Source organism: Pseudophryne corroboree, chromosome 2, assembly GCF_028390025.1.
Source record: "Pseudophryne corroboree isolate aPseCor3 chromosome 2, aPseCor3.hap2, whole genome shotgun sequence".
Taxonomy (NCBI): Eukaryota; Metazoa; Chordata; class Amphibia; order Anura; family Myobatrachidae; genus Pseudophryne; species Pseudophryne corroboree.
In genome coordinates, this window is record NC_086445.1 from 858,172,550 (window position 1) to 858,192,903 (window position 20,354).

Genomic DNA, 20,354 nt, shown 5'->3' on the forward strand with positions numbered 1-20,354 from the left:
AGGTCGTAGTTGTGATGTGACTGACTGGCGAAAGGGAGCCATTGTTTTTGGCTCAGAGCATGGCCTTAACCTGGAGGTGGTGGCAGCATTTGTTGGGGTGCCTTCGAAGACAATGAGTAGTATCATCCACAATGGAAGAAGCATGGACACCAAGAATCTCAGCGTAGGAACAGTGGCCAAAAGGCTTGGATCGGTTTGCAGAGCACTAGACTGACGTGTCACATCTCATGTGGCACTCCAATTCACCAGATCTGGGACTTTGGGATTGTTGGGCTGGGTCTGGCATTGTTCTGTTGGAGCAGTTCCTGATGTGTTTGGAACCGTCTGGTGGTTGCTAGGCGCCCGTAAATGCCTGTAGTCTCAATTTGTCATGATCCACTTTCGGCCACTGTTCCCACGCTGAGATTCTTGGTGTCCATGCTTCTTCCACTGTAGGTGGATACAACTCACTGTCTATGAGGGCACACTAACAAACTCTGCCACCTCCTCCAGGCTATGGCCATGCTATCAGCCAAAAACAATGGCTCCCTTTTGCCACTCAGTCACATTATGTGTATGACTGATGGTTCCACCTGAAAAATAAACAATATCTCAACAAATTTGCATTGTATCAATACCTCAGACATTCATAATGATCATCCAATAGTTTTAGTGTCACCATCTACACGCATGTTCATGTCCCGCGTCGTTGAACTTATACCACTTGTCTTTCCACATTCCATATTATTTTGTCCAGTGTGTTTATATCTACAGTACATTGGCTTTTAATACATTTTATTTTACACACATTTCTTCCTTGAATGTTTGAGTTTAGGTGTGGGGTTGTACCTTGTCCTTCAAGTGGACTGCAAAACCAGTTTGTGCCAAGTCAAATTCCAATGAGTCACCTTTAGTACCTGTAGAAAAACACGGTTATACAGCACACGGATTCAACAATGAATACACTTAGGTGGCATAGGAGGTATATATAAGCCAATTACATTAATTAAAGTAGGACTAAACTTAAAAAGAAATACAGTATCAAGGCCATGATTATAGTGCAATTGGCCAGGTTTAACATTTCTCCATTTGACTGGGTCCAGCTGTACCTGATAAAATTGCAGTCAGGAACCCACAATCAGGCTAGTGGTGACCTTTGTCCTGTTCCTCAATAAAACTGAGCATAGGAGCATCACTAACCAGAACCCTATGGCATAGGCAAATAAAGGATTGTGGGGGTTTCTAGTTACCCAGAAACCCCCCTCCGTGGCCAGCAGATCAAATTGTTACCACAATAGTTGAAGTATATAATACCATTTTACTAGAGCGATGGTGGGAACTTGTAGTATAAGAAACAGAATGGATGTTCTGTGCATGTCCAGTGGCAGCAGTGGCTCTGAGCACTTTGTCAACGCAACTGACCAGAGAGAATGATTTATTAATACTATATTAGTATAGCACACACTATCCAGTTTACAGTACAAGGAGTCCAATCAGTGCCACTAAGAAGGGGGGTTGGGGCAAGTACAAATTATCCAGGCCAGGGCTTGTTACAGCCCCACCCCTGAATGTACTAGCCTGGGACCGGCAAGTCTGTCTTCTCCGCAGCACCATCTTCCCAGTGACAACCTTGTGAAGATGGCTCCGCACTGTGAAAACAAAGATTCCGTTCTCTAGTGGACATGCGCCATCTTCCCGAATATCACTGGGAAGATGGTGCTGCAGAGAAGGAGAATCCCGCTTGTTGGTACCAGGTAAGAAACTAATTTTACCCTCCCCCTCTGAAAATCTGCGCTGGCAGAGTGTCAAATGCCCCCTGCACATAAACGCCCCGCAGTGGATTTTATATGTATATTTTTAATCCTATTATATAGGATTTTATATGTTTGTTTGTTTTTTGAGGGGGGGGATCATGGCCATGCCCCTGATTATGATACACCCCCCATGCTCAGTATCTGGGCTCAGCGAACCTCTCTACGGCCCTGAGTCCAATGTGCACATATATGCCCAGGGATGCTGACAGGTTCTTCTGTAACTCCTTCTGCAACTCCTAGAGCCAATGCTCCATAAAGTAGGGTACTGGGATTGTGGAATACTATAATCCAACTTCTAGAAAATAAAAACATTCAGTCCTACTGCTGTTAATGATGGCTCTGTATGCTGTATGTCTGAAGCATTACATACACTGCAATCTGTAGCATTTTCATTTATATGCAGTGATCCATTAATCAGCAAAGCTTCCAAAGATGCAATTTAAATAGCTGTCCCTGCTTAGTTAGTTGACTTGATAAACCTGTCCTTTTATTGTAAATCTGGTTGCGCCGCTAATACAGACTACCTCTTTATTTATAATCCTGAGAGATATCTAAAGTGGAGATAATTATACAGAGCAGCATACATGTTGACTAAGAACTATTTCACAACATGCTCTGCTCCTGAACTTCCCTCTTAAGTTGCTTGAGCTAACTTGATGATTGATCAGAAGAGCCAAGTCAAACATTTATCAATGAATTATTCATTTAGACATGAATAGTAACAGCAATTGAAAATAAACAGGAAGTAAAGGAGATGCACATTTTGTCCCGAGTGGAAGGCGTCAAGCCAGAAGAACTTCAGAAGCATTACAATATGAATTCAGTTTAAAAATTGGGGTTCTATTGTCAACACATTCACTATGAGTGATATTCTAGAAACTGCAGTCTATAAAAACTCCTGTTTAGTTATCGCTTTGCAAATTCTAAAAGGAATATTAATTTATCTTTTAGATATGCTGTTTAGCTGGTGGTATAAGCATTCGTATACACTTGCCTTCAATCCCAATAATCCGCTGCTGCAAGGAGGAAATTAGGCCGTCCAGTTTGGAGTAGTCATCTACTCTTATTACATGATCCTTTTCATCGGTGGCTATGAGTGTCAGCTCATTGAAAGCTTTAACACTATTAAATGCACTTCCAACCTGTAGAGATTAGCAAGACAAATATATAACATCAAAGACAGCTTAAAGTTCTCTACTATACTACAGTTATTATGCTTTAAGTTTCCATGACATCAGTTATAAATACTGTCAATGACCTTTGTGTCTCAGGGGTTAGAGGGATCCCGTGACCATCCATCAGCATATACAACTACTAATCAGAGCCCTGGTCATGGGAACTGGAATCCCACAGGGATCTAACCTATACTGTAACTGCATCTCAAACAATTCTCAATTATGGCTTTACCAGTGTTGGACTGGCCCACAGGGTTACATGGGAAACCCTCGGTGGGCCCCAGTGCCTGGGGGCCCACCTCCTCCTCTAGGGAACAGGTTCCAGACTGTGCACTTGAATTATACATTTTACATATGTTACCTTATACTGCACAGGACTATGGTGTATTTTCTACAGTGCATTGTAATTATTAATCTGGTACATTGTCATGCATGAACTAGTAGTATTTACTATATTCAGTATATTTATCAAGGGGCCCAGTTTGCTACAGAGGTTAGGAAAACCTCTGTGGCGATTGGCCACATCCCTAAACAAGGGCCCCTATCACTGCATTCCCTGATGGGCCCTTAATGCCTTAATCCAACTCTGGATCTACCACTTATGTAATCATGAAAGTTAATAATTTGATTTCAACATACAATAGTATATAAATTATAATTTCTTTTTAGGGCCTCTTGAGGCCTTAGAAGAGTGTATTTAGGCTGAAATTGGCTGTAACCTTTAGGATTATTATTATTACATTTTATTTATAAGGCGCCGCAAGTGTTTCGCAGCGCCGTACAAAGGACAGTACAGGGAGACAAAACTTAGCATTACAGTAAATAAATAACAGAAATAGAGTACAGGTAACAAGGAGCACCACACATTCTAAAGACATAATACAGCTAAGATGTAAGTAGTGAGGGAGTGATCATCGTACTACTAGGGGCTGGCGGCCATAGATGGAGATGAGCCTTTACCAGCAGGAGAAAAAGCGAGTAAAGATGGTCATTGAGTAGGGGAGAGCTGCGAGTGAAATGTGTCGAGAAGAGGGCTTAGATAACAAGAGGAAAGAGAGCCCTGCTCTGAAGAGCTAACAATCTAGTGGAGAGGGGCGACAGACAGATGACAAGAGGGGCAAGCAAGCGGGAGGTAGCCTGATGGCACTATGCAAGCAAAGCTGAGATGTACAAGGCATGAAGCAGGGGGATGAAGACGCGGCCTCAGGACTAGGTTATGCATCAGGAGAGTATGCTTTGATGAATAGGTGGGTTTTTAGTGCCCGTTTGAAGCTTTGCAAGGTCGGGGAGAGTCTAATGGAGCTAGGGAGTGCATTCCACTGAAGGGGTGCAGCACGGGCATAGTCTTGAACACGAGCATGGGAAGCAGTGACCAGGGCGGTGGAGAGGCGACAGTTATTGATCAACTGTATGGGGCGGGAGGGAGTATGAAGGGAGAGGAGGTTGGAGATGTAGGGAGCAGTGGAATTAGAGATGGCTTTGTATGTGTGGGTGAGGAGTTTGAAGAGGATTCTGTAGGGGAATGGTAGCCAGTGTAGATTTTGTGGAAGGGGAGTGGCAGATGTGGTGCTGCGGGAGAGGAAGATTAGCCTAGCTGCGGAGTTCAGGACAGATTGGAGGGGACCAAGATGGGAGCAAGCCAGGCCAGTGAGGAGAACATTGCAGTAGTCGAGTCGTGAGATGACATGTGAGTGGATGATAAGTTTAGTTGCACTCTAGTAGAGAAATGGCCTGATATGAGCAATGTTGCGTAGCTGGAACCAACAGGATTTTGCCATAGCTTGGATGTGGGGTGCAAAGGAGAGGGAGGAGTCAAGAGTGACGCCCAAGCAGCGGAGTTGGGGAACGGGGAAGATGGTGGTGATGTCAACAATGATAGAGATATTGGTCGGGGGTGTTGCTCTGGATGGGGGAAAGATGATGAGTTCAGTTTTTTACATGTTGAGCTTCAGAAAACGCTCAGACATCCAGGAGGAGATTGCGGAGAGGCAGCTGGAAACCAGAGAGAGGACAGAGGGGGACAGATCAGAAGAGGAGAGGTAGAGTTGTGTGTCATCTGCATAGAGGTGGTATTGAAGGCCAAAGGAGTTAATGAGCGCACCCAGGGAAGAGGTGTACAGGGAGAATAGAAGGGTGCCAAGGACAGAACCCTGAGAGACAGCAACAGGAAGTATGGAAGGGTGTGAGGTGGTGCTGGAGGCAGACACAGAGAAGGAGCGGTTAGTGAGGTAAGAAGAAAACCAGTCAAGGACAGTGCTAGAGAGGCCAGTGTTTTGGAGTGTGCAGAGGAGAAGAGGATGAAGAGGATGATCCACGGTGTCAAAGGCAGCAGAGAGGCCTAGAAGGATGAGCAGAGAGAAGTGGTCCCTGGATTTAGCCAAAAGCATTTGGCTGCATTCCAATACATTGACAATTAGAGAAGCAAAGGGTTATAGGTTAATTCTAGGCAAAAGGCTTTAGAAATTGATAGTAGCTTCAGACATTTTCTTAGATATATGTTCGTTCTTACTGAGCATATGCAAGAGATAAGCACTAGTACTAGCCAGTGACTGTCACATTTTAACATGGGTTAATGAAAGTTTATGGTACATAATGCAAGATAGACAAAAGAGCTTTGGCTTTGATGCAGAATCTGAGATTGCAATAAGATGTCTGCTTGTACTGTATAGAATTTTTTTCCAGGCAGCTGTTTAGAGATGAAGGGGACCTCTGGACGGAAACTACCCTGTGTTTAGAAGATGATGATGCATCTGTATTGTGTGATCACAGACAAAAGTTGAGTATTACTTGTTTGTTATTTGTTTGTTACTTTTATAATAAAGTGTAAGTTACATTTATAATCAGTCATTTGGTTAACTGATAAACTATTTCATTCAATCAGGAACAAATCCCACACAATACATGCAGCTTGGAGCTTCACCATAAAGATGTCCGGTATTTATAATATACCTACAGTATAATGGATTTAATAGATTGTGCTATGGCAATTAAAGAAATTTCCACACAAAATGTCTCTCATAACTTAAAAATGTAGTTTTTAATTACAACAACTTGAATTCTCTGAACTTGTCCTCATTTATGGGCATATTTGTCTAAATAATTTTTACTAAAATAATGTGAAAAAGGGTGTTGCCTTTTGACATTATTTTAGTATCACCTGAATGTACTAATGGGCAATTGGAGGAGAATTCACAAAATTCTCCTCCAATCCCTTAAATTCACATTTTCTTTAGTAACCAGATTGCATTTCCCATACTTGTAATGTGAAATGCGATCTGCCCAAATTTACTTACTTATTTTTTTAAATGCTGTATGGAGCCCTGTGATAATAATGCTATCTTGAGATAGCGTTCTCTAGTCTTCCCACCGTTTCCCCTATCCCTGCCCAGCCTTTGTTGCCCTCCATAGTGAGCTTGGATCTGTCCCCTGTGATCAGCCATAAGCTGATCACTATGTGAAATAAAAAAAAATACCTATTATGCTAAATATGCCACTGAATTGTACAGAGAACTTTATTTGCAACCAGCGATATTTATTTTGGGGTCCATAATATTCATGACCAATCACTTTTCCATTTTTATGCAATGTATGATATTTTGATGTTGTGAACAAATGTTTGAAAATTCTTTATATTCATTTTTAGAATATAATAAATCCTGTTACTTTTAGATTAAGCTGCACTAGGGGCGTGGCCTGGCCATTATGGAGAGTGGACGTGCTTCCTCCCAGCTCCTGCAGACATAGCCCTTATAAAGCCTTTTTCCCCCTCCTGCCCTTTACCTGGACGCTCCAGATTACCCCCTGCGACCCCTCCTGTGTTGCTGTTGCCGCTGTGGGGGACCTGCGGAATCGGGGAGTGCTTTTAAGCACTCCTGCGGATTGCGGCCTTCCCCCAGCGTGAAGCCGGGGCCTACAGTTTGGCGACGACCCGGACTGGACGTCCGGAAGCGGGACCTCGTCGCTGTTTGGTATCCAACGGGCACCTTCAGAGTCAGTCTCAGTCTCCTGTCATCCCGTCCGGATCCCCTGCACTCTCGTCTGGAGACTGGGTGCCGAATCTGGGAGTGAGGGCAAGATCTCTCCGGGACCGGAGCTTGAGCAGCGGCCATCTTACCTGCCGCCTCCTGGAGCCGCCGAGCCGCTGTCCGCATCCCCTCCACCTTCCCTCCTGCATCTCCTCTGCAGCCTGAGACCCGCGGCGCTGTGCTGTTGGCTGACCGGACCCCGCAGACCTCTCCACCGGCGCCCGCTCTCCTCCTGCTCCCTCCCTGCTATAAGTCCCGGAGCTCCGTGGGCGGGTGCCGCAGCTGGGCCTTGGATCCCCGGAACGCAGGCGCTGCTTCCGGCGGAGCCTGCTTGCAAAGATAGAGCAGGCCTGAGTGCCCCTCCGGCTGCCGGGTCTGACTTTATTCCTCCAGGGACCAGGAGTCCAATTACGGCCGGAGCTGTCCCACCCAGCTGGAATCTCCTCTCTGCCACCCACTTTGCCCTGCAGTACCCCTCCTGTCAGATATCTTGCTGGGTTGGTGAACCCTCGGAGCCCTCCGGGACAGACCCTCAGAGTGAACGCTGTTTCCACCCCTGCTGTCTAGCTGATCGCCTGTCTACACCTGGCTCCTGCTTCTGGAGAATTGGTAGAGGTCAGTGTCACTATCCGGCTACCGCTCATTGGAGCTCCCTGTGATCTGCACCTGTGCTGTGAGTAACTCCCCCTGCTTTGTTAGCTACTGTTGCTCTGTATTTATGCGCTGCAGGCTCCGCACTGCTCAGCTACACACACCCCTCAGCCCCATGGTACTTACGCGAGATACTACGCAGTGACTTTTGCGCTACTCCGACCCTCCTTCTCGGATAGCAGTGCACTCTATTGCTGGACTGTTCCTCATTTACATACTCCCGGGCGTCTACCCCGTGGTCGCTGACGGGATGTGAGTGCGGCTGCTCTCCACCGGCTATGCTGTCTAACTAGTAGGGGAATGTATCCCCCGTCATCCTTATAAGACTATGGTGTTGTCCTTTTGAAATGGTCCTTTCATTCACCCTCTTCTGATGGCCAGAGGCAAGAAAAATCAACAGGGAAAATCCACCCGGTCTACACGTAGTACTTCGTCTCAATCGAATCTCCGATCCTACTTATCCATAACGCCTGTTGCTGATCCCCCTCCTACTACGCCTGATACAGGTATTGTCCCGCCCACGATGGCTGCCTCTCACCCGTCTGGAGACCTCCGGGCTCAAATGACCCAACTGCGGGGTGAAATTATGGAAAATTCTGACTCACGTCCGCTCCCTTCCTTCTAAACAAGACATGCAAGCTCTTGAATGCCGACTTCAGGACTCTATTCAAACCCAGATCTCGTCGGTACAATCTGATATAAAACATTTGGGATCCAGAATTGTCTCTCTAGAGGAGGAAAGGGACACAGTGGAGGACCAACTACTTCAGCTTCGTGACACGGTCACTCAACAGGGGTCAGACATAGAACTGATACAGAATAAATTAGACGACCTGGACAACAGAGGCCTTCAGAATAATATTAGAGTCCAGGGCCTCCCTGAAGCGGTCCCTCCATCCGGCCTTGTTGACGCTCTAACCAAAATATTCTGCGAAATCCTGGGCCTGGACTCCTCTGACTCGATTGAATTCGACCGGGCTCATAGAGCCCTCAGACCAAAAGGGCCAGCTTCTGACCACCCGAGGGACGTCATATGTAGACTCCATTACTTCTCACAGAAAGAGGAGATTCTTCGTAAGGTACGAGATTTGGAGGGAGTTGATTTTAATGGTACTCGAATCCAAATTTTCCAAGACCTCTCCTGGCGCACGCTCCAACAGCGGAGGTTGTTGAAGCCTTTGACAGAAACGCTGCGCAAACGTGACCTGAAGTACAGATGGGGTTTCCCGGTTTCCTTGCAAGTATCCCATGCTGGTAAGGTCCTGTCTCTCCAATCCCCAGTGGATTTGCCTGGATTTTGCTCTGCTGTGGGACAAGAAGATATCTCCATCCCTGATTGGCGTGCTTTTACTCTCCCCACCCTGGCCTCTACCAATCCAACCAGAAGAGAGAGGTGGCACAAGGTCCAGAATCCGAAACGGAAATCCAAAGGCGATGACCCTCTCCAATCGGTAGATGCCACCTGACGGGAGTGCAGCTGAAGGACTTTGCCAGTCCCTTTTCAAGTTCTGATTTTGCAGGATCCCATGTCGGGTTTGCAACTGGACCCCCCCTGTGAGACTTATTTGCTTAGTTTCTCTGTTGTTTCTGCTTCATAACTTCAGATTTGTGGGTTTTGTTCTTTTTTTTTTCTCTCCCTCTCCCCTCAGTCCCCCTGGGTGTTTGACAATACCTGTACCCTGTTTTTCACCATTGTATCATGACATAGCTGTCAATTACTAATCTATATTTAGACCCAGAACCTTATCCTTACGCGTTTACTTAACGCAGTTATGGCCCTCAGTTGTGCCGCTTAAGCCCCTCCTCCCTCTCGCCCCCCCCTTTTTTTTTTTTCTTTGCCCTGAAAGGACCTTTACCATTATTACCATTACCATTATTATTATTAGTATTACCATTATTGTTATTATTCATGTTAATGTTCTTGGATTGCACAACCAACACCAGTTATTTTTGTTACTTACGTTTCACTTGAAATGATTGTTCTTAGGATGGCGGGGCAGCGGCCCCCTAGTGTACCCCCTACCGCTACGGTTTTCCCGAGACAGAGGCACCCTTACTGTCCCTTTCCTGTCCGGTTGCGGTATCTTGCTGTTCGACTTACTCTGGCATGTCACTTTCTTTCTCTCTTGTTCGTGGATACTCTTCTATCTTCTCTTTTCTCCTTAGTCCCATCCTTCCTTTTCTTCCTCTCTTCGCCTGGTCCACAGTGTACGCTCTTTGAGGTCCTTCGACACCCCGAAATATGTCTTCTACACTTAGGATACTCTCCATAAACGCCAGGGGTTTGAACGTCCCTGAGAAGAGGGCCGGTGCTCTCCGTTCATTCCATGCGGAGAGGGCTGATATTGTCCTTGTGCAGGAGACCCATTTCCGACACTACCCCTCTGCACCCCATTTTAGGAATAGGTTCTTTCCCACCTCGCATTATTGTAATTATTCCCAATCTAAATATAAAGGTGTGGCCATCCTTTTTGCTACTTCCTCGAGACTATTATGGACGGGGTTGACACGCTGAAACAGGGGATCCTGATCGTGGGGGGGAGACTTCAACTGGGCCCTCGACCACACCCTAGACACCTCCTCCAAGTCCCCGTTGGTGCATCACCGATTGTCCAGAAGGGTGCCGCGCCTCCTCCGCGTTCATCAGCTGTCCGACGTCTGGCGCATATTTCGCCCGTCTTACCGGGATTATACATATTACTCGGTGTTATGAGCCACGGCTGTGGCTCATTCCTGTTTTGCAGTTTTGTTCTGTATTTCATGTTATACTTCTGTTTATGTTCCCCGTGGGTGTCATGGGGTGCTGGTTCATCCCTATTTTATGTTTATTAAGTTGTCTTGCATGCCAGGATTTCCTGTTGCTCTGTTTTAGAATACTCTTGTCTGCTGCCGCTGGTGAGTCTGTGTAATTGCAGCTTGTTCCCTTGTGTTCAGCCTCACCTGGCTGCTAATTGCATCTGGTCAGTTTGGAATCATGCAACAAGGTAGCTGCATGGGATTATTAATTAGGCCTCTCTGTTATATGCTGGCTGTTTGCAATTCACAGATGCTGGTGATATTTCTGGGTTTTCAGTCTGCTTGAGTTCTGAGCTTGGTTCCTGCTAGTTCCTGAGCTTCCTGTGTCGATTCCTGTGTCAGTCCCTGTGTCGATTCCTATGTCTGATCCCGTGTCCTGCCGTGAGGCGTTCCTGTCCTGAGGTCCAGTACCTTTGCCTGTGCAAGTTTCTGGCTTCTTGGTGTCCACCGGTCTGCCGTTTGGGATTCTGCCTGTCCTCCAGTTCTGAGAGTCTGTGTCAGCAGCATTGGGAGTTCCTGTCCGTTTGCCAGTATTCGTACCGGTTCCGTGAGTAGCGGCACTACCGCGTCCGTCGGCCTAGGCCGCTGTATTCCCTTATTATTTCTGTCACTGGTGTTTTGCAGAGGGTTCTGCTTATGCTGTCACCGCCGGTACACAAAAGTATTGTGTCGGCGTGTGGTCAGCATTTCCTTTGTTGTTCTTTTCCTTTGGCGGCAAGCCGCACATACTTTGGTTTTAGGTTTGTTAGTAGCCCCTGGCCTTGTTGTTTAGTCAGAGGGCCCCTTGTTATCACCCTGTCTCGGTTCACTCTTTGTCTCTCATTAAGACCTGAGGGGGCATCGAAGTTGGGCAGACGTAATCCGCCCTTCAAACGCGGCTGCCATGGGCTCAAGCAACCATAGTCTCGCAAGAGTGTACTGACAGCACGGGCGAGACAACGGAGATAGGGCGCCAGGGGCTATTCCCTTTCCATTCCCCTTTCCCAGCATTACGTCCTGGTGCTCTGGACTCGCTTCATAACATCTCCCTTGTTCTGAGCACCAGGAACCTAACATTATCACCAGCCATACCACAAAAAAGAAATAAAACTTTTTTTTCTTTTTTGGCCCAATCCAGTGTCTAGTCTAGAATCCAGTCCTGTCTAGAATCCAGTCCGGTGTTTAGAATCCAGTCCGGTGTTTAGAATCCAGTCCGGTGTTTAGAATCCAGTCCGGTGTTTAAAAAAAAAAAAAAAAAAGTCTTGTTTTGTTTAGCAAAATTTAGTCTTGCCTTGTCTTGTCTTGTCTTGCCTTGTCTTGTCTTGTCTAGTTTTAAATCCTCCTATGTCTACTATGCAAGCCCTGCAGGCATCTCTCGCAGCCATGAACTCTGTATTCAGTGCTTTGAGACCAGAGCGACTAGAAGTTTTGCAGCAATCCCTAAAGCAACTGCAAAACCTACTGACTAAAATCTTGCTCATCTTGCCAGAAGTCGTTGAGAGTACATCTATCTCTAAAGAGACTCTTGTTCACAGTATGGTGACAAGAGAATCCTCTGGTTTAATTGAAGAGAAAAGGTTTAAAAGTTTTCTGCGGCCCAGGCTCTCAGAAGAGGAGCGTCTGCGTCGCAGAAACTTAAACTTATGCCTATATTGTGGGGGTTTAGGCCATTATCTGCAGACCTGTGAGTTGCGCAAGCCAAAGTGTGGTGACGAGTCTTGCCCTCTGGCCAAGTTGAGTCATGATACAAGACCTACTCCTGTCTCTACTGTGGCAGAGGTACTTGTCACACAACCCACACAAAAAAGCTCTCTGTCCTATAATTGGGGTCCTTGGGCAAGGGAGCCCCATTATAGATTCAGGAATCAAAAGAGGATGTTTCTTTCCTCTCTTGAGGTTCCTGTGGAAGCGGAGTTGCAAGTCCCTGGAGTGGTGCCCGATGCCCAGGTTCCTGGAGTGGTGCCCGATGCCCAGGTTCCTGGAGTGGTGCCCGATGCCCAGGTTCCTGGAGTGGTGCCCGATGCCCAGGTTCCTGGAGTGGTGCCTGATGCCCAGGGTCCTGGAGTGGTGCCCGTAGCCCAGGGTCCTGGAGTGGTGCCCGTAGCCCAGGGTCCTGGAGTGGTGCCCGTAGCCCAGGGTCCTGGAGCGGTGCCCGTAGCCCAGAGTGCTGGAGCGGTACCCGATGCCCAGAGTGCTGGAGCGGTACCCGATGCCCAGAGTGCTGGAGCGGTACCCGATGCCCAGAGTGCTGGAGCGGTACCCGATGCCCAGAGTGCTGGAGCGGTACCCGATGCCCAGAGTGCTGGAGCGGTACCCGATGCCCAGAGTGCTGGAGCGGTACCCGATGCCCAGAGTGCTGGAGCGGTACCCGATGCCCTAGCTTATAGAGGGACATCAAATATTATAGTTCAGGTGTCCATACCGGAAGGGGTCTCAGAAGCTGTTACCCCAGGTAGGGACTTGAAAAGCGCAACCCTAGAAAGGGTCTCTAAAACCATAGTTCTTGAGGGGAACTCGAGAAGCAAAACCCCAGAAGGGATCTTTGAAGTAATATCCCCAAGTGGGGTCTCGAGAGACGCAGCCCCAAAGAAGGGTCTAGAAGTCGCTTCCCCAGGAAAGAACTTAAGAAGCATAGCATTAGTGGAGGATCTGAACGTTATTGCTTCAGCAAAAGTCCCGGAAGTCATAGTCCCGGGAGAACTTTCGATAATTATCGACTCAGAGAGGGAGGCCGATGGCCCGATCCCAGTCAGGGAGGCCAACGGCCCGGTCCCAGTAAAAGAATCCGAGGTGCTGGCCCCAGCGGGGTTCCCGGAGGCCACTGCCCCAGCGGGGTTCTCGGAGGCCACTGCCCCAGCGGGGTTCTCGGAGGCCACTGCCCCAGCGGGGTTCTCGGTGGCCACTGCCCCAGCGGGGTTCTCGGAGGCCACTGCCCCAGCGGGGTTCCCGGAGGCCACTGCCCCAGCGGGGTTCCCGGAAGTCACTGCCCCGGGTGGGGTTCAGAAAGTCACTGCCCCGGGTGGGGTTCAGAAAGTCACTGCCCCAGGTGGGGTTCAGAAAGTCACTGCCCCGGGTGGGGTTCAGAAAGTCACTGCCCCGGGTGGGGTTCAGAAAGTCACTGCCCCGAGTGGGGTTCAGAAAGTCACTGCCCCGAGTGGGGTTCAGAAAGTCACTGCCCCGGGTGGGGTTCAGAAAGTCACTGCCCCGGGTGGGGTTCAGAAAGTCTCAGCCCCGGGTGGGGTTCAGAGAGTCTCAGCCTCGAGTACGGTCAATAGTGACCAGGTCCTAGCAAAGCACTCCAGTCAGTCAGATGAGAAGGAAACAGATCCTGACTCTGATATCTCAACATCCATAACCTTTGATGGGGACTTCGCCCAATTTCTGGCGCTTTTCAAACACTATTACACTATTATGTTGTCTAGACCATTTCTGGGCATCACTTCAGAAAACCTTGGGCTCTATCTAATTTATTCTTTTAGAGGAGAGCCTTCTGAGTGGGCGACCAGCCTAATGAAAGCTGAAGATCCCATTCTTCAGGATACCCTAGCATTCTGTGATGCAATTGTTAAAAGATACGGTTCCAAAGAAATTGGTTCAGGTTCCTCTAAGTCACCTGTCTTGTCTGCTGAGAGTCCACCAAATACTGTAAACTCGGCACAAGAGTCCCAGCCCGTTGTTTTGACTGCAGGATGTGCTTTTTTGACTTCTTCTTCTAATAATAGTACTTTACCAGAAAGTTCAGCTCCCAAGGGTAAGAGACCTGTCTCTGATTTGAACGCAGCCTTGCTGGGTGGTACCATCAGTTCAGACAATGTTTGGGGAATTACCTTGGTCAGACCTAAAGAGCTTTGTAAAAAGAAGAAGAAGAGAAAGAAATAATTTTTGACTCTTGCCTTGATAAAAAAAAAAAAAAAAAAAAAATTTTCCCCTTGTCTTGTGTCCAGTGGCCACCATCCAGGGGAGGGCACTGTTACAAGTTGTTGCTACAGCTTGTTTTTTGTTTTCTTGTCTGTTAGACCAGTGTGTCAGGTTTTTTTTTTTTGTATCCCTTGTTCTGGATAGTCTGAATTTTGGGGTCTTTTGACCCCTCCTCAAGGGGGGGGGGGTAATGTTATGAGCCACGGCTGTGGCTCATTCCTGTTTTGCAGTTTTGTTCTGTATTTCATGTTATACTTCTGTTTATGTTCCCCGTGGGTGTCATGGGGTGCTCGGAGCTCACCCTTAAGGAGGGGATACTGTTATGAACCACAGGTAGTGGTTCATCCCTATTTTATGTTTATTAAGTTGTCTTGCATGCCAGGATTTCCTGTTGCTCTGTTTTAGAATACTCTTGTCTGCTGCCGCTGGTGAGTCTGTGTAATTGCAGCTTGTTCCCTTGTGTTCAGTCTCACCTAGCTGCTAATTGCATCTGGTCAGTTTGGAATCATGCAACAAGGCAGCTGCATGGGATTATTAATTAGGCCTCTCTGTTATATGCTGGCTGTTTGCAATTCACAGATGCTGGTGATATTTCTGGGTTTTCAGTCTGCTTGAGTTCTGAGCTTGGTTCCTGCTAGTTCCTGAGCTTCCTGTGTCGATTCCTGTGTCAGTCCCTGTGTCGATTCCTATGTCTGATCCCGTGTCCTGCCGTGAGGCGTTCCTGTCTTGCCTGTGCAAGTTTCTGGCTTCTTGGTGTCCACCGGTCTGCCGTTTGGGATTCTGCCTGTCCTCCAGTTCTGAGAGTCTGTGTCAGCAGCATTGGGAGTTCCTGTCCGTTTGCCAGTATTCGTACCGGTTCCGTGAGTAGCGGCACTACCGCGTCCGTCGGCCTAGGCCGCTGTATTCCCTTATTATTTCTGTCACAGGTGTTTTGCAGAGGGTTCTGCTTATGCTGTCACCGCCGGTACACAAAAGTATTGTGTCGGCGTGTGGTCAGCATTTCCTTTGTTGTTCTTTTCCTTTGGCGGCAAGCCGCACATACTTTGGTTTTAGGTTTGTTAGTAGCCCCTGGCCTTGTTTTTTAGTCAGAGGGCCCCTTGTTATCACCCTGTCTCGGTTCACTCTTTGTCTCTCATTAAGACCTGAGGGGGCATCGAAGTTGGGCAGACGTAATCCGCCCTTCAAACGCGGCTGCCATGGGCTCAAGCAACCATAGTCTCGCAAGAGTGTACTGACAGCACGGGCGAGACAACGGAGATAGGGCGCCAGGGGCTATTCCCTTTCCATTCCCCTTTCCCAGCATTACGTCCTGGTGCTCTGGACTCGCTTCATAACATCTCCCTTGTTCTGAGCACCAGGAACCTAACACTCGGTCCCTCATCGTTCGTACTCTAGACTAGATTATATTCTACTTGACCACAGACACCTGCCCCTGGTATGCGATGCTTCCATAGGCCAGACGACATGGTCCGATCACGCTCCGGTCAGACTGGACATTTCCATCGGACCCCCTCCGGCCCAGCGGCGCTCGTGGCGCTTTAACGAGTCTCTACTGCACGCCCCGTACTGTAAAGCCCAACTTGAGGATGCCATTGATATGTATATTGATTGTAACGTCTCCCCTGATGTCTCTGACTAGACAATTTGGGAGGCTCATAAATGTGTAATCCGGGGAAAGTGCATCCAATTGGGTTCCTATCTAAAGAAACAACGTCTGGGCCAAATTGAGGGAATTCTGCGGCAAATTGAATCCCTAGAAACCACCCATAAGGCCTCTCTCTCCCCTGACACCTATGCAGATCTGGTCACAGACCGTTCGTCCCTGAATAAATTACTACTGGATAAAGTGAAACTTTCCTTTCGGAAGTGTCGCAATCGGTATTACCGCTGGGGCAACAAGCCGGGCAAAATGCTTGCCAGGGCTTTACGTACCCAGGAGGCGCTCTCGTTTATCCCCTCCATAAAGGACGCACATGGCCGTCTTTTCCACGACACGGATAAAATCGCGGAGACATTCTGTTCGTATTACACCTCCATATACAATCTCCCCTCTCCCGATTCGGCTGGCGATAGGTCACGCGACGTGGACGCTTACCTTACAAAGATTGGCTTCCCTAAACTCTCTGAGGATGCCGGGGAGGAGTTGGAAAAGCCCTTTACTTCCCAAGAACTCGATGATGCCCTTAAATCCACTCCTTCTGGGAAGAGTCCTGGCCTTGACGGTTTCACCATCAATTATTATAAAGCCTTTAAGGATAAATTGTCCCCTCTCCTCTTGGACGCATGCAACACAGTCTCCGATACTAACCCTTTTTCTAGGCAATCTCTTGAGGCCCACATCACGGTCATCCCTAAGGAAGGCAAGGACCCCTCCCTGTGCCCCAGCTACCGGCCTAAATCCCTTCTCAATGTTGACGTTAAACTCTTCGCCAAACTCCTTGCTAAAAGGCTCAGGTCCCTCCTACCCTCCCTTATACACAATGACCAAGTGGGGTTTGTCCCTGGTCGAGAGGCGAAGGATAATACATCTAAGATCATAGCTCTTATACACTACGTCTCATCAAAGCACTCCCCGGCGATCCTACTATACACTGACGCTGAAAAAGCGTTTGACAGAATTGACTGGGGTTTTATGGCTGGGGTGTTGAGACACATGGGACTGGGTCCGACTTGCTTGCATCGCGTCCTAGCCCTTTACGCCTCCCCTTCGGCCAGAATTGTGATTAACGGTTCCTTGTCCGGATCGTTCGATATTAATAATGGGACTAGGCAGGGCTGCCCCCTGTCCCCCATGATTTTTATTCTCTGCATGGAGGCCCTAGCTAGGGCGATTAGGCTTAATCCAAATATTTCTGGGATCAGACTTCAGGACAATGAATATAAACTTGCCCTCTTCGCAGATGATTTACTGGCTACAATTACAAACCCTACAGTCTCCTTGCCTAATTTAATGGATGAGTTTAAGCTCTTTGGTGAGCTCTCTAATTTTAAAATAAATTACTCAAAATCAGTGGCCCTGAATCTTAATGCCCCGCCTGCCATGGTATCAGGACTTAAAGCGGCACTTCCCTTCACCTGGCACACCTCTCAATTGAAATACTTAGGGACTACCATTACCAGGGATCTTTCACGTCTTTTCGATTCTAACTTTACCCCCCTCCTAACTAAACTTCGTGCAGATCTCCAGTCCTGGACTTCCAAGTCTTTCTCCTGGCTAGGCAGACTGGGCATTCTCAAGATGAATTCCCTCCCTAAAATCTTGTATCTATTACAGACCCTACCGATCAAAATTCCTTCAACATGGTTTCGGGAGGTCCAACTGCAATTTAGAGAATTCATCTGGGGAGGCAAGAGGCCCCGCTTGAAATTCTCCATGATGGTTAGGCAGAGAGACAAAGGTGGCCTTCGCCTGCCAGACATACATGGCTACTACCGAGCCTGCCACCTCCAAAGGATTCTTTGGTGGTCTAGAGCTGTACCATCGAAACAATGGGTGCAGATAGAGAGCCAGGTGCTCCCGTCACCTATTGCTGTCGCTCCGTGGTTGCATACCCTCCCTGCCATTTCCCATCCCACTGTAGGCCCCACTTTGGCGTGTTGGAAAGCGATTAGAAAATCCCCCTCTGTTTCCTCGCCGACTTCCTCTTACATGTCCTTTTTATTTAATGAACGATTTCCTCCTGGTATGGCCACGCGGGCCTTCCAGTCTTGGTATGATTTAGGACTCTGGAGGGTTGGGCAGCTGATGGATGGGGGTGGGGTTGTCTCCTTTTCGGGTCTACAAGAGAAATGGCATTTGCCGCCCAGAGACTTTTGGCGCTATCTGCAAGTTTGCCACTTTTTGGTGTCTTAGGGCTATCCTGGAGGGAGGCCCCAACGCTCACGCCGTTTGAACGCATCTGCGACAGCCCGTCACCCCCGCCCCACTCTATCTCCTTGATATACAACCTTCTATTGACAGACTCCAGCTCAACTCTCCCACCCTTTACTGAGACGTGGGATAAAAATCTCGGCCGGGAGCTCGGAGAAGATGTTTGGGAGAAAATATTCAAACTGGCTCATGCTTGCTCCCCCAGTACACTGGTAGTAGAGACCCAGTACAAATTGATCTCTCGGTGGTATAGATGCCCTGATATTCTTTCTAAGATGGGTCTTGGACTCCCCAATACCTGTTGGCGCTGCGCTTCTGGCCCAGGGAACCCGCTCCATATATGGTGGTCGTGCCCCTTACTCCAACCCTACTGGAAGGAGATACTTTCACTTTCTGCTGACATTACGGGAGAAGAGGTACCAACAGATCCCCTGTTTTGGCTGTTTCATTACTCGTCCAAACCCATCTCGAGCTATAAACATTCCTTATTATGCCATCTCAACAATGCCGCCAAAGCGGTGATTCCTGTCCGCTGGCGATCCTCCTCCCCTCCAACTGTTAGAGATTGGTTGAATAGAGCAGATCTTTATATGGACTTGGATGATATAATGACATCTGCTGATGGGGGTTATTCATCCTTCAGGGATACGTGGGCTCGATGGCTACTTTTTAAAGATTCCCCAACCTTTAGGTCCATCCTCACCTCCAGTTCTCCCACGTCCTCTTAGACACTTCCCTTCCTCAACGTACTGCTTACCGTTGTGTAGTAAGCAAGAGACTCGCGCTTTGGACCAGGTGATTCTGATTCTGATTCTTGTTCTTATCCTTCCCCCTTTCTTTTTCTCCTCTACCTCTTTCCGTATCTTTTCTTTCTTCTTCTTCTTTATCTTGTTTCTTGATTTAGATTAAGCTGCATTATATATTCTGGTTTTACTATCACTGCTTTCTGCCCTTTTTTTTTTAACTTGTAGATTGATAGCATGCCTTTCATGAAAAAAAATGTTGTTTATAAGACTTACCCCAATACTAAATCGTTCTATTCTTTCCATCTTCGGAGAATTAATGACAGTTGTTAAATTCACAGGATCCATGAATATATCTCCGTCTGTCAACACCAAAATTATTTTGGTGGCACTTTCCTTAGATCCATGTCTTTCACTGAAAATATTATCTCTATAAAAAAAATGCAAAACTTCAGTAAACATCTACTAACAAGCAACTGATTATATATGAGATGTCAATTCCTTGCAAATGTTAAATATATATGATAATATTTCTTACAAGAGATGTACCCAGACACAAACTAAATTATTTAAACCAAAAACCAGGTAAGATGAATGTTTAGTTAATGGCATGTCAACACCAAGTCCCCAAAATCTTAATGACATTTGCCATCATAGGGTCTATTAAAAAAGTAGTGAAAGTGTGGAGCAGTGGACCAGTGGAGAAGTTGCCCATGGCAACCAATAAGCTGCTATGTATAATTTTATAGAATGCACTTTATACATTTTTCCTTAACACTGATTGGTTGCCATGGGTAACTTCTCCACTGGCTCACTTCACTCTTTTCCGCAGTGGCAAACGCAGGATTTTCATGGGGGGGGGGGGGGGGGGGTTCCGTACATGTGTTCGTGTGTGTGTGTGTGTGTGTGTGTGTGTGTGTGTGTGTATGTGTGTATATATATATATATATATATATATATATATATGTATATAAAATATACCATCACATACAGCACACTGCACAAGCAGTGTGTGTGTATATAAATATATATATATATATATATATATATACATACATACACACACACACACACACACACGCACACAGTACATAGACATACCACACACACACACACACACTGTACAGTAGCATACATGCATGCAGACAAAGCATACATACATGCAAACAGCATACATACATACATAGCATCCATGCACACAGCATACATACATACATATATACATACATACATGCATACATACATACATACATACACAGCATACATACATGCAAACAGCATACATACATACACAGCATACATACATACATACATACATACAAACAAACAGCATACATTCACACAAACAGCATACATGCATGCATACATACATACATACATACATACATACACACACATGCATA

General features: G+C 47.2%; 1 protein-coding gene across 3 annotated transcripts in view; it reads right to left on the reverse strand.

The window, feature by feature from the left end:
• ITGAE (integrin subunit alpha E) overlaps positions 1-20,354 on the reverse strand; it is a 343,943-nt gene that overhangs the window by 208,118 nt on the left and 115,471 nt on the right. For all 3 annotated transcript variants that reach the window (XM_063955833.1, XM_063955834.1, XM_063955832.1), the window contains exons 10-12: positions 19,228-19,381; positions 2,788-2,935; positions 829-896 (exon numbers count right to left, since the gene is read on the reverse strand). In XM_063955833.1, coding sequence (XP_063811903.1) covers positions 829-896; positions 2,788-2,935; positions 19,228-19,381 — 370 coding nt within the window. The remainder of the gene's footprint in view (positions 1-828; positions 897-2,787; positions 2,936-19,227; positions 19,382-20,354) is intronic.